At 47.1% G+C, this 13,240-nt stretch overlaps 1 protein-coding gene across 2 annotated transcripts in view; it reads left to right on the top strand.

Annotated features, from left to right (window-relative positions):
- The window catches only part of kirrel1b (kirre like nephrin family adhesion molecule 1b), a 148,718-nt gene extending 145,057 nt beyond the window's left edge, over positions 1-3,661 (top strand). Inside the window, exons 13-15 of one of the 2 annotated variants that reach the window (XM_072440589.1) lie at positions 119-246; positions 1,723-1,833; positions 3,050-3,661. In XM_072440589.1, coding sequence (XP_072296690.1) covers positions 119-246; positions 1,723-1,833; positions 3,050-3,661 — 851 coding nt within the window. The remainder of the gene's footprint in view (positions 1-118; positions 247-1,722; positions 1,834-3,049) is intronic. The other variant, XM_072440590.1, reaches the window with a different exon arrangement.
- The last annotated feature ends 9,579 nt before the right edge of the window (positions 3,662-13,240 follow it).

The raw sequence follows: 13,240 nt of genomic DNA, 5'->3' as shown, positions 1-13,240 counted from the left end.
AGGTGTCTCATAGGCACAACATAATGAGGTATTGTGAGAGGAGCATCATGGGTCTGGTTCCCTGTGTTGCCCCTGACAACAAGGACCGGTCTGTAGCGTCATGGTGTGTCTGTTGCAGGTCGCCGGGGGGTCACGCTGGGTAAACCCGACATTAAAGTGGAGACGGTGAACAAAGAGAGCCACAGTCTGGAGGAGGAGTCCACCAACGTCTCCACGGCAACCAGGATGGTCAAGGCCATGTACTCGGTGAGTCATACTCTCTTAAGGCTCCAGGGGGCAGCAGAGAGGAGTGTGTGTTATACTCTCCTGAGGCTCCAGGGGGCAGCAGAGAGGAGTGTGTGATACTCTCCTGAGGCTCCAGGGGGCAGCAGAGAGGAGTGTGTGATACTCTCCTGAGGCTGCAGGGGGCAGCAGAGAGGAGTGTGTTATACTCTCCTGAGGCTGCAGGGGGCAGCAGAGAGGAGTGTGTTATACTCTCCTGAGGCTCCAGGGGGCAGCAGAGAGGAGTGAGGGTTCTTTTGAGTTCTCAGGTTCTTCTTCTTGGTCTGGACCACCCGTTCACACCCGTTCACACGCAGCACCTCAGAAGTAACGGAACACGACAAACGCCACTTTCTCCTGAACTCATTTATCATCCGTTTAACGAGCTTCTTCTGTCGATTGTCTGTTTCTGACTCTTTCCTCGTCGAGTTTGAAGTGATTGTTACAGACGTGGATCAGACGTGGAGTCATTGCGAGACTCTGAGCATTTCTGCCGTCTAATCACGATCTGTTCAACTGCATGGTTCTCCGTTGATTATTGTCCTGTGTAATTCCCTCTGCAGCCAGTAGATGGCCCCAAAACTAGTCCCACGGGAAACAGTAGAGATTCTCAAAAGTACGTTTAAAGGCTGATGACGTTATAAAGTCTAAAGTCTGAGGACGATGATGCCGTGCGTCTACGAGTGGCAGCTCGTAGACGCACGGCGTAGACTTTTTAACACCAAAGCAATGGAAGGAGTACTTTTACGGACTACGACAGTGCCTTGACTTCCAGTGCCTGGAAGTCAAGGCACTGGAAGAAGAACTTTTAGGACTACGACAAAGTCTAAGGAATAAAGTCTGGCGGTAATGCAACACTCGGATGTCAACCGCCATAAAACAACAACAACAACAACAACAAGTCTAAAGCATCAAATATGATCATCAGAATGTTTACGTGAGAGATATAATGAGCCTTAAAAGAGCTTAACCTGGCCCCTCCCCTTCTCTCTCTCCAGTGCAGTGTCTGTTCTTCTCAAAGTCTCTTCTCTCTCATTCTCCTTGGTTCTTTTTCTCCCTCCCTCCTTCTCCTCCCTCGTTCGTTCCTCCGTCTCGCCTCCTTCTCTCTTCCTCCTCCTTCTCTCCTCCTCCTCCCTCGTTCGTTCCTCCCTCTCGCCTCCTTCTCTCCTCCTCCCTCATTCGTTTCTCTGTCTCACCTCCTTCTCTCTTCCTCCTCCTTCTCTCCTCCTCCCTCATTCGTTCCTCCCTCTCGCCTCCTTCTCTCCTCCTCCCTCGTTCGTTCCTCCCTCTTGCCTCCTTCTCTCCTCCTCCTTCGTTCGTTCCTCCCTCTCGCCTCCTTCTCTCCTCCTCCTCCTCCTCCTCCTCCTCCTTCGTTCGTTCCTCCCTCTCGCCTCCTTCTCTCCTCCTCCTCCCTCGTTTGTTCCCTGCTCGTGTCTGTGTCCTTGTTGTTCGATGGTTTAGTTTTTGCCCTCTGTCTCCCTCTCTCCCTCCACTCAGCCCTTCAAAGACGACATGGATCTGAAGCAGGAAGTCCGCAGTGAAGGAGAGTCCCGCGACGAGTACGAGCTCAAGGTAAAGCCTCCTCGTCCTCCTTGTGCAGTACCGCGCGTGTCCACAGCACGGCGTCGAGGCTGATGGTCCCTAACCCTCAAAGTCACAAAACCTTGGCTTGTTTTCTGGACATCTCCACCAATCAGGCTTTGAACTAGCGAGGAATGTCACCGAGAAACTCTTGAAGAAGCAAATTCATGAGTTTCAGTTTTCCTGCTATATTTGCCATTTCAATTACTTTTTTAAATTCACTAGCAAGGACCACAACCCCAGATACGATGCAAGGTGTTTATTGGCAGGGGAGAAACATGAACAACACGAATGTACGAAGTTGATGCCGTTTTGGGTCTTCTTGCGATGAGGGCTGAAGGCTCCCGGGCCTCGATACCCCCATCTAGGAGATGAATTAGAATTAGAACAGTTTAAAGAGGGTGGGAGGGAGGGGCACGAAAATCACGAACACAGGTGTGTGTGACCTGGATGATTAAGTAGTGTAGCCGCAGGAAGGGGCGTGGTCCTGCTCCCGAACTTAAGATAACAAACTTATCTTCATGTAAAAAACACAGAATCGAAAAACAGAAAACAACCAGAGAGAGCAGGAAATAAAAATACAATTTAAAAAGAAGCAAAAGAGTTCAGCAATTTTCAAATTGAGTCCAAATGTTATTATTTATTTTATTTATTTTATTTATTTTATTTCCTTTTTTTTCTTCTTTCTTTTAAAAAAAAATGTATTTATTCACTTATTCAATTCTAATGTCAGTCCATTCCATTTCTTTGTGACGTCCTTCCTCCCTCGCCGCTGAGAGTATGTTCCAGACGTTCCATTCACAGTTTCCACAGCAGGAGGTTTGAGCCCCAAATACATCGTTCTGAAGTCACGTGGGATGACGATGTCAAAAACAGCCTGCAGTGCTCTGTTAGTCCAGTATTTAAAACGATAGAACACTTGATGAGCCACTTGTCAGCCAGTATTTCCCTGTTTGTACTTTGACATATAAAATACTGTGATGTATTTTTCAAACATAACTCTTTCCACACTTGTGCTTTTGTGCTCCTCCTCTGAGATGCATGAGATATTCCCATTCTTCATCAGTCAAAACAAATGCCCACTGACTGAGTAATATCAGTAGAATGACTGTCCAGAATATGAATGTATTTATATCATTTAGGGATCAGAGGATTAAAGTGTTTATTTTATTTATTCAATGAGTGTAAAATGCCTCTCTTCCCCCAGGACCCCACCAACGGCTACTACAACGTCCGCGCCACCACCCACGAGGACGCGCGCCCGCAGTCCCGCACCGTGCACTACCAGGGCGAGTTCAGGTCTCCCAACCCGTCCACGGGCCCCTCCGCCGGGCCCTCCTCCACCAGCAGTCCCCAGGCGGCCCCCAGCGGCGCCGTGGCCCCCGGCGGCGCGCCAGGCTCCCGCGCCGGCTGCTACGACCCGCGCCCGCCCTCCCGGATCTCCCACACCGCCACCTACGCCCACTTCAACACCTACTCGCGGGCGCCGCAGAGCCAGCAGCCGCCGCCCGTCCTCCCGTCGCCGTCGGACTACTCGGGCGACTGCGGCGTCATGGAAACGCCCACCCCCGCCGGATACGATAACTACGGATACCCGGCTCAGTACGCCACCTACAGGATGGGATTCGCCCCGACCATAGAGGAGGGCTATGAGATGTACCCGACGGGGCAGGGGGGAGGGCAGCAGGGGCCGTCGCCGGGGCAACAGAGCCCGGAGGCGGGCTTAGGGAAGTACGGCAGCAACACGCGGTTCTCGTACTCGTCGCCGCAGTCGGACTCCTCCTCCAGGCACACGCAGAGGATGCAAACTCATGTGTGAAGGCGAAGAGAGGGAGAGTGGAGCTGGGGCTGGTCACTGCGGCTTTATTCTTTATAACGACGGGCGATATTACGTACATTTATATATTCATATTTTATCCAATTACAGTCGTCCAATAATATTATGACAGAACATAATAAATGAGCTAAAACGTGCCTGTAAACGTGTTCGATAAAGTTCAAGTGTCAAACAAAAAGTGAATGTTTGTTTGAAAGATTAAAAAGTATATCACCTTTTAATATATCTTCAAAAAACAATTGCAATATTATCTATTATTTGTTTTATTGCTTATTCCTCTAATTCTTTATGGAAAATGTTCCTGCAGATGCAAACGTTTCAGTTAGAACACATCTTCCAAATCAAACCTTCAAATTGATTGCTTTTCGTTCTAAGATTCAGCTCCAGACGATTTTTTCCTCCATCAAACGGTTTAAAACGGTAAATACTGTTCACGTTTGTACGAAAAACGAATGCGTCTTTTACTTCCGGAAGCAGAAGTGCCTGTCTTTGCTTTACGTTTTCGATCGGCGACGACTCGTTCCGGCGACGGCGGTGGAAGCGGCAGTGACCACACCCCGGCAGTGCCACACTTTCCAATCCGAGAACTAAATGTGCCACTTTGGGCGAAACGTCGGAGAACTTTTACGCTCAAAACACGGGCCGTCGTATTCCGAGACGCCCCGAGGATTTGTTTGCAAATTGCATGGAAACCGGTTCACTTTTCCGAACCACGAATCATCTGACAAAGTCTCGCCGTAGACGGTAGCAATATCCCGCCTCGGCCGAGAAGAACGGCACTTTGACGCCGCGACGGGCGCTCAACGGGCGCTCAACGGGCGCTCAACGGGCACTGGACGGGCGCTGAACGGGCGCTGAACGGGGACGAGCGGGCGAACTCTCCATCGACCCGCCAAAAAACCCTCTTCTTTCTCTCCGTTCCCACCTCAAACGTGTACATAAAATACTTTTCGACCAGCGCGATGCAGTAACGACGAACAAACCCTCGAGTTTTCCCCAACACTTTCTGACAGTTTCACAGACCGTTTTTGCGTATATATCGCGGCGTTTCGCGTTTCGGCAGCTCGGACCATCGCTTTCGACGGCGGCGACGGAGAGCGGACACGCCCGCCGTCCCGGAGAGGGTGTGTATTTATGAAAAAGAAAAGAAACATGGCGAGCGTTTTGTACTAAGAGGAGCTGTAGCAAGTGTCTGTAAACGCTCCTTATTTACGCACTGCAAAAAAGGGGAGAATCTAGCATGGATCAAAACGACCTGAATTCAGACTTTCACTGGAGACGTGTTCGTTTTAGTTCCCTTAGGTTCAGGAGCGGGATCTCGCCTCAAGCCCGCCTCTTCCTGTCCCTAATCGACCGAGCGCAAACATTCGTATTTTGCGTGTTCAGGAATGTTCTTCCGTAAAAGCTCAGAACGCATCCAAGAAAGAGAAAACTACGTAAACAAGTAGTAAACCAGGTAAACAACAGGAACACTGCGGCAATCCTGGCGTTTATCGATGACTCTGGGGTCGCACGTAATTAAACTGATGGCCTTTCCCGTCTTTGAATAAGATGTTCCCGAGTCTGCGTGAAATTAATTGTTTTGGGGCGAGTTGAAGTGTCCTTTTGCTCCCTCTACCGTTAGCAAACGAGCTATCCAAGTTCTGGAGAAACAACTAAGAATCTACATTCATTTTTCATTCATTTGAGCGAAACATGGTGCGGCCCTGGGGTACACGTCCTTCTAGATGTCTAAAAAATCTATTCTCTATCGTTTGAATCCAGTATTTATGAATCTGAGACGTCTAGCGGAGGTCGTGAGTGGAGGTTGAAAGGTCGTGAGTGGAGGTTGAAAGGTCGTGAGTGGAGGTTGAAAGGTCGTGAGTGGAGGTTGAAAGGTCGTGAGTGGATGTTGAAATCGCCATCCCGGATAAGGCGTCTCTCAGCGAGGTTTACAATCAAGTCCAGAAGAGCACTCGTGATAAAAAACGAGACTTTCTGGTGAAAAGTGAGCATCTGGAAATGCTCCACAGAAATATAAGACACTTGATGTTTTAACTTCAAGGTAAAGTATCTGCCGTTCGGGTACGAAAATTGCACTTACGGCGTTTCTTATTCCGAAAGTCAAATCAAGATCTCAATTCAAGTCTGAACCCATGCTAGACGATCCTTTTTATTCTTTCTTGTTTTTGCAGTGCTCGTTTGTATCATGCTAATTTGTGCGTTTGACACTTCGCCGTGTCGAGTGTTTGTGATTCGAGGCGTGGTGCGAGTGAGAGGGCGTGTTTCCACCTTTGAGGCGTGGTGGGAGGGCGTCTCCACCTTTGAGGCGTGGTGGGAGGGCGTTTCCACCTTTGAGGCGTGGTGGGAGGGCGTTTCCACCTTTGAGGCGTGGTGGGAGGGCGTTTCCACCTTTGAGGCGTGGTTGGTGGGGGGGCGTTTCCACCTTTGAGGCGTGGTGGGAGGCGTGGTTGGTTGGAGGGCGTTTCCACCTTTGAGGGGTGGTGGGAGGCGTGGTGCGAGGCGTGGTTGGTGGGAGGGCGTTTCCACCTTTGAGGCGTGGTTGGTGGGAGGCGTGGTTGGTGGGAGGCGTGGTTGGTGGGAGGCGTGGTTGGTGGGAGGCGTGGTGGGAGGCGTGGTTGGTGGGAGGCGTGGTTGGTGGGAGGCGTGGTTGGTGGGAGGCGTGGTTGGTGGGAGGCGTGGTTGGTGGGAGGCGTGGTTGGTGGGAGGCATGGTTGGTGGGAGGCGTGGTTGGTGGGAGGCGTGGTTGGTGGGAGGCGTGGTTGGTGGGAGGCGTGGTTGGTGGGAGGCGTGGTTGGTGGGAGGCGTGGTTGGTGGGAGGGCGTTTCCACCTGGCGCCCTCAGAACTCTGTCCCGTCTTGCTTGTCGTCACTCGCACAGTAGTTAGTTTGTTTCTCATGTTTATACCACGAAATGGCATTCAAAAGCATTTTATAATATTTTTATAAAAAGGAGTCGTGGACCAAAGGTTCAGAGGTTTCGGGGGAGGTGATTTTTAAATGTTCGCTCGGCGTCAATGTCGGGAACGTTTTTGGAGTTTCCGAGGCCGAGTTTTTAATGTGGATGAAGTAGACTAGACATTTGAAGAGCTTTGTTCCGATTTCTTTTAACTTTAATTTGAAAAATGTTGTGTCAAAAACTCTCAGAGTGAAGTCGCAGACGTCTTTGCGCCGTCGTCGAGAATACTGCGTGAAAATGTTGACCGTTCACCGTAAATATTTGAACGTGATGAACCTCGGCGTTTAGACCCTGGCAGGTTCAGACGTCGGTGATGTCATAAGGTGCGAGTACGACAGAATCGTTTGGGAAAATATTTAAATAAATGAATGCATTAATCTGAGCGTTTTGAGCCGTAATTGGTTGAGATGCAAAGCTGACCAAAGAACGTTTATAATTAAGAATATACATGAATTATTAGCAGTAATGGAAGACATTTTTTATCTGTTACTATCCAAGTAAAAGTACTTATAAAGGGCAAAAATATATAATTAAATTTAGCAAAAATGACTCAATAATTGTGAGATTTAATTTAATTTTTTCAACTAAAAAAAGTAAATTAAATATTAATATTATTGAGTCATTTGTAGTCATTTTAATTGGTTGATTTTTGCGGTGGCAACTTTTTTTTTTTTTATATATATTTTAAGTCATTCTCATGTTGCTGTGGATGAACAAAAACAACCTTTAGTACTTTTAAGTCCGGTTTAAATGTAGTAGTAGAAAATACAGATTCTCGCTCTCAAATATCGTGAAGTCAAAACGTTTCCGTTGTAAAATGTGCCTGAAGCAGAAATACCTCAACGATAAATCTATTCACACAGTGTTTGCATTAGATCAAAAACTCTGGCTTTATTTGAGCCGGTTTAGCATTTCAGACTTTTATGAGTTTCTCAGATTGATTTTGTGTTTGGAACAAAGCTCTTCTCGACTCCCGGTCACGTGACTGGACTTTGCCTTTCGGTGTTGGTTTCGAGCGGGGAAAGCGTCCGTAACGTTCTGACATATCAAGAGTTCTGTGAAACCCGAGGGGGCGTGTACATTTGTGTGAAGTTCTGTTTGCGATTCGTCCGCTTCGGTGTAACGGCCTCGCGTGGTTTTGTTTTTCGTGCGAATAAGCGCCGACCTCTGGACTATTTGTAATCATCGTTTTTTTAAATGTTTTTTGTTTATTCGGTTTCCAAATGTCTCGACGTCGATGGTTGTTCGAAAGCTGCGATTGTCACTGCACTCGAGCAAGACACTTCACTTGAGCTCAAAGACACAAAGAAACCTTTTATTTGGTTTTATTTTTACTTCAAAAATTACAAATAGATCCATTTAGTCCAAGGCCGGTCCGATTGGTACTGACCAAGGTCTGGACTCAGCTCTGGAATGGCTCCTGCCCCGATCCCGAACAGTCAATGCCACTTTCTTCTTCTTCTTCTTCGGTGTTTTATGGCGGTTGGTATCCAAGTGTTACTGCGCTGTCCTCGCCCCAAGCTACTGTCTTTGCAAGGCCCGACTGCAAGATAACGATGCTCCAATAAATAGACGTCTTGATCTTTTGTTCATTTATTGAAGAACAGCATTCAACTGTCAGACCAGGGGTGTCCAAAACTTTATTCCCCCGATGGCTGCATTTTGGAACTTATACGGCGCAAAGAGCCACTTACAACCCGACAATGTCGAAGTTGTCGAACGACAAAGTGAATCGTTTAAAATGTTGCATTTGACATATGTCGGTGTAATCCCTCATTCGTCCAGGCGTGTTCCATAGTAGAAAAAGCTTCAGTTGTAGTAATCTGGACTCAGTTTGAAAAATAGACGTTTCGACTCTCATCCAAGAGTCATTGTCAATAAAAGAATTTAGATCGAGAACTCCGATATTAATACTGTTCTGTGGTAAGACCCGCCCATTGGGAGGAGCCTTCCTGAAGTAGAAAGAGTTGTTTGTTTCAACAGAAACTCCCCCCTTGTATCTACCGAGCTAGCCTATTCAGAATCTTAATGGGCTATTAGAAACCTCTTTGTCTTTGTGAGACCCTGGCTCAACCACCCTGAGTACCTGATTAGCATCTGAATGTCCTCTACCTTTCCAGGGGTTCAGTAACCCATTATAAATAACAGGAAGATTAAACCTTAGCCCTCCATTTCTGTTTAAAGAAGGTCTTTCTTTTTTAACAAAAATAGCTTCCTTGACTCCTCTTTCAAACCATCTTTTCTCCTGCTTAAAACCTTCACCTCACCGTCTTCAAACGAGTGATTAGAGGCTTCAAGATGGAGATGCACGGCACTCTGAGGTCCTGAACTAGTATTTCTTCTGTGCTGATAAAGCCTCTTGTGTAGAGGCTGTTTCGTCTCACCTATGTAACGTTCTTTACAACTTTCTTCACTGCATTGGATCGAATAAACTACATTGCTCTGTTTTTGAGTCGGCAACTTGTCCTTTGGGTGAACCAGTTTTTGTCTTAAAGTGTTTCCTGGTTTAAAATAAACAGGGACTTTGTGTTGTCTAAAAATTCTCTGCAGTTTTTCCGACAGGCCAGACACATAAGGGATAGAAACACCCTTCCTTCTCTGTTCAGTTTCCCTTTTGTCCTGCTTCTTGGTTCTCTTCACTCTGTTGAGAGCCCAAGCGGGGTAACCACAGGCTGAGAGGGCATTACGGACATGTTTTTCCTCTTTCTTCTTGCCCTCTGAGCTGGTGGGCACACCTTGAGCTCTGTGTTGTAAGGTTCTGATCACCCCCAGCTTGTGCTGTAGTGGGTGGTTGGAACCAAAGAGCAGATACTGGTCCGTGTGTGTAGGTTTCCTATATACTTCTATTTGGAGTTTCCCGTCCTCTCCTCTGATCGTGGAACAATCAAGAAAGGCCAAGCGATTCTCCTTAGTGTCTTCTCTTGTAAACCTAATATGTGGGTCCACAGCATTGATGTGATCAGAGAAGGTTTCCAGCTCTTGTTTCTTGATTGTTACAAAAGTATCATCGACATAGCGGAGCCACAGTTTTGGGGCTATGCCTGAGAATGAGGACAGTGCCTTCTTCTCAAAGTGCTCCATGTACAGGTTGGCCACTATGGGAGAGACGGGCGAGCCCATGGCACAGCCATGAATCTGTCTGTAAAATTGTCCCCGGAATTGAAAGTAAGTGGTGTTCAGACAGATGTCCAACAGTTTACATATGTGTTCAGGTGTCAGTTTGGTCCTTTCCTGTAGGTGGTGTCTTCCTGCAGTCTGAACCTCACTGCTGCTACTGCATCAGTGGTTGGGATGCAGGTGAACAGGGACACCACATCATATCGTCAGTGGGCGCGCCTAACCCGGCCTGCGTCGCACTCACGCGTCACGTGCTCGGCCCGCGGAGCCAACGCCGCCGGCCCAAGCTACGGGTCGGATCTGCGGAGAGGCGACCCCGCTCTCTAAGAAATGCCGGTAAACGCGGCCTGTCGTCGGGCGAACGGAGAGAAGGAAAGATCGATTCGATGGCGACGACCAACGCTCCGCAGACCTATTCACCAGAAAAATGACACAGTGCGGCTTTAAATGGACTACATTAGGGTGAAAAGCAGCTCCGCGGACTGAAGAGAACGCAGAGCCACCAAAACTAATCATCACATTTCCCCCGTCGCCTCGTCGTCCTCGCTGCACGCGGCTTATGGAAATCCGTCGCCGTGATGAGGCCGTAAAACCATATTTATTGCCCCGTGTTTGAAATAAATAGTGTGAGAATGGAAACCGGAGCCGTGTTATTCCCGATTAGAATATTCAGCAGGACCTTGGAGCTTCAAGGTCACCGCGAACCAAAGAAGCAACAGTCGTTTAAATGAACGCGCTTAACTCGTGTTCTACAGACGGACTCATCGCCGGCTCAAGTGTTTCAGAAGGACAAACCTGAGCAAGAGGAACGACCTCTGCACGTTCTGTCCAGTGTCGTTAGAGTCTTTTCCCTTTCTCTTGTCTGGACTCTAACACAGAGAGGAAGGCTCAGGGCGGGAGCTCCTGCCTGACCCGTAACAGTCAATGCCTCCTTCTTCTTCTTCTTCTTCTTCTTCTTCTTCTTCTTCTTCTTCTTCTTCTTCTTCTTCTTCTTCTTCTTCTTCTTCTCCTTCTTCTCCTTCTTCTCCTTCTTCTCCTTCTTCTCCTTCTCTCTCTTGTCTGGACTCTAACCCAGAGGAAGGTTCAGGGATATTCAACTTCATTTTCCCGAGGACCAGATTTATTGGAGGGTCAAGGCATCTGGGGCGGAGCCTCTGGGGCGGAGCCTCTGGGGCGGGGCCTCTGGGCCGGGGCCTCTGGGGCGGAGCCTCTGGGGCGGGGCCTCTGGGCCGGGGCCTCTGGGGCGGGGCGTCTTGGCCGGGGCCTCTGGGGCGGGGCCTCTGGGCCGGAGCCACACGACTGAAACGAAACATCCCAACACTGTTTCAATCAGTTCAGTTAAGACAATTAAATAACTACTGATAGTGTGAGAAATAAGACAATGTAATACTAATAATACTAATAATGCCCATCCAGAACCAAACCAGGTCTAAACTGGAGCTAACCCAGAATTAAACCAGTAAACTAAAGTTATTATTCTTAATATTTGGAGGAAGAGTTGTGGACTGGATCAATCACTTGGAGGGCCTGATTTGGCCCCCGGGCCTTATGTTGAATAGACTCAGCTGTAGCACAAATACAACCACTGAAATGAAATGAGACTAAATCAGGTCTAAATGAGACTAAACCAGGTCTAAATGAGATTAAACCAGGTCTAAATGAGACTGAACCAGGTCTAAATGAGATTAAACCAGGTCTAAATGAGACTAAACCAGGTCTAAATGAGACTGAACCAGGTCTAAATGAGATTAAACCAGATCTAAATGAGACTAAACCAGGTCTAAAGGAGACTAAACCAGGTCTAAATGAGATTAAACCAGGTCTAAATGAGACTGAACCAGGTCTAAATGAGATTAAACCAGGTCTAAAGGAGACTGAACCAGGTCTAAATGAGATTAAACCAGATCTAAATTAGACTAAACCAGGTCTAAAGGAGACTAAACCAGGTCTAAATGAGATTAAACCAGGTCTAAATGAGATTAAACCAGGTCTAAATGAGACTGAACCAGGTCTAAATGAGATTAAACCAGGTCTAAATGAGATTAAACCAGGTCTAAATGAGACTGAACCAGGTCTAAATGAGATTAAACCAGGTCTAAATGAGATTAAACCAGGTCTAAATGAGACTAAACCAGGTCTAAAGGAGATTAAACCAGGTCTAAAGGAGACTGAACCAGGTCTAAATGAGATTAAACCAGGTCTAAATGAGATTAAACCAGGTCTAAATGAGATTAAACCAGGTCTAAATGAGACTGAACCAGGTCTAAATGAGATTAAACCAGGTCTAAATGAGATTAAACCAGATCTAAATGAGACTAAACCAGATCTAAATGAGATTAAACCGGGTCTAAATGAGACTAAACCAGGTCTAAATGAGATTAAACCAGATCTAAATGAGACTAAACCAGATCTAAATGAGACTAAACCAGGTCTAAAGGAGATTAAACCAGGTCTAAAGGAGACTAAACCAGGTCTAAATGAGACTGAACCTAAAGTAGCAGTAAATAAATACTTCTGCCAATGTTAATATCACCAGGCCGTTCTACTACTAATGTTCTTTATTTAAATGATGATACTTTTCATGTATTCCTCTCGTGGACGTTGGAGCGTTCAGTCTTTTCAGTTCTTTTTCTTCGAATGGTTTTGCATCTCATTTATTATTCCTTGACCTTTCCAAAAGAAACCAAGACTCAAATCACCCAAACTAGGCCGGCCTCCCGCACGGCCTGGTCGCTGCTGTTGCATGCTGGGATGTGGCACGGTGTTTTCTGGAGCCAACAGCGCCCCCTTGTGGCCCGGTGTCCATTTATAGCCGGCTCGGACGAGGGCCAAAAGCTGAAGCGAGCAGAGCAGCAGATGTGAGTCTTTCTGCTGTATTTCTGTTCGTTTTGACAGGGTTTGACAGGGTTTGACAGGGTCCGACTGGTGTTTGAGTCCATAAATAATCCCGCACATGGCAAGGCAAGTTTCTTTGTAGAGCACATGTCACACACAAGGCAATTCAAAGAGCTTCACAACAGGAAAAATGCATTCAAATCACAAAGAAATGACAGAGCACATACATAGCATTCCAGACACTCTTTCCCATATTTATTTGACGTTGCCATGGTGACAGGCGTCTCCGGGACGGACACATCACTTTTAGATAGATTCTTTCCCATATCAGCGCGCTATCTGCAAATAAACCACGTCGCAACGTTCACTTCTGTCTTAATTATAGCATTTTTGAGAATTGTTATTTATTTATATGAGGCCAGGATCCGGTGACTGTCCAATCGATGTACGGTAATGAATAAAATCGGGAAAATTCAACCCACGTTATGTCTTTAGAGCGATTCATTTGTTGACCAACGTTTTTTATCGACTGAATATTTTTGGAGGATTTGAACAAGCGCATGTTCTCTTGATGTTTGGAGGCAAATTGTGGCTTTGTTCTGCCGCTTTACAGATGAACACACCAATGAGCTGTGTTCTGTATAAATATGT

Source organism: Eucyclogobius newberryi, unplaced genomic scaffold (genome assembly GCF_026437365.1).
Source record: "Eucyclogobius newberryi isolate DKJ021-1_F unplaced genomic scaffold, fEucNew1.0.hap1 SCAF_12, whole genome shotgun sequence".
Lineage (NCBI taxonomy): Eukaryota > Metazoa > Chordata > Actinopteri > Gobiiformes > Gobiidae > Eucyclogobius > Eucyclogobius newberryi.
Note: the sequence above shows the minus strand (reverse complement) of the source record. Positions and strands in the feature narration are given on the sequence as shown.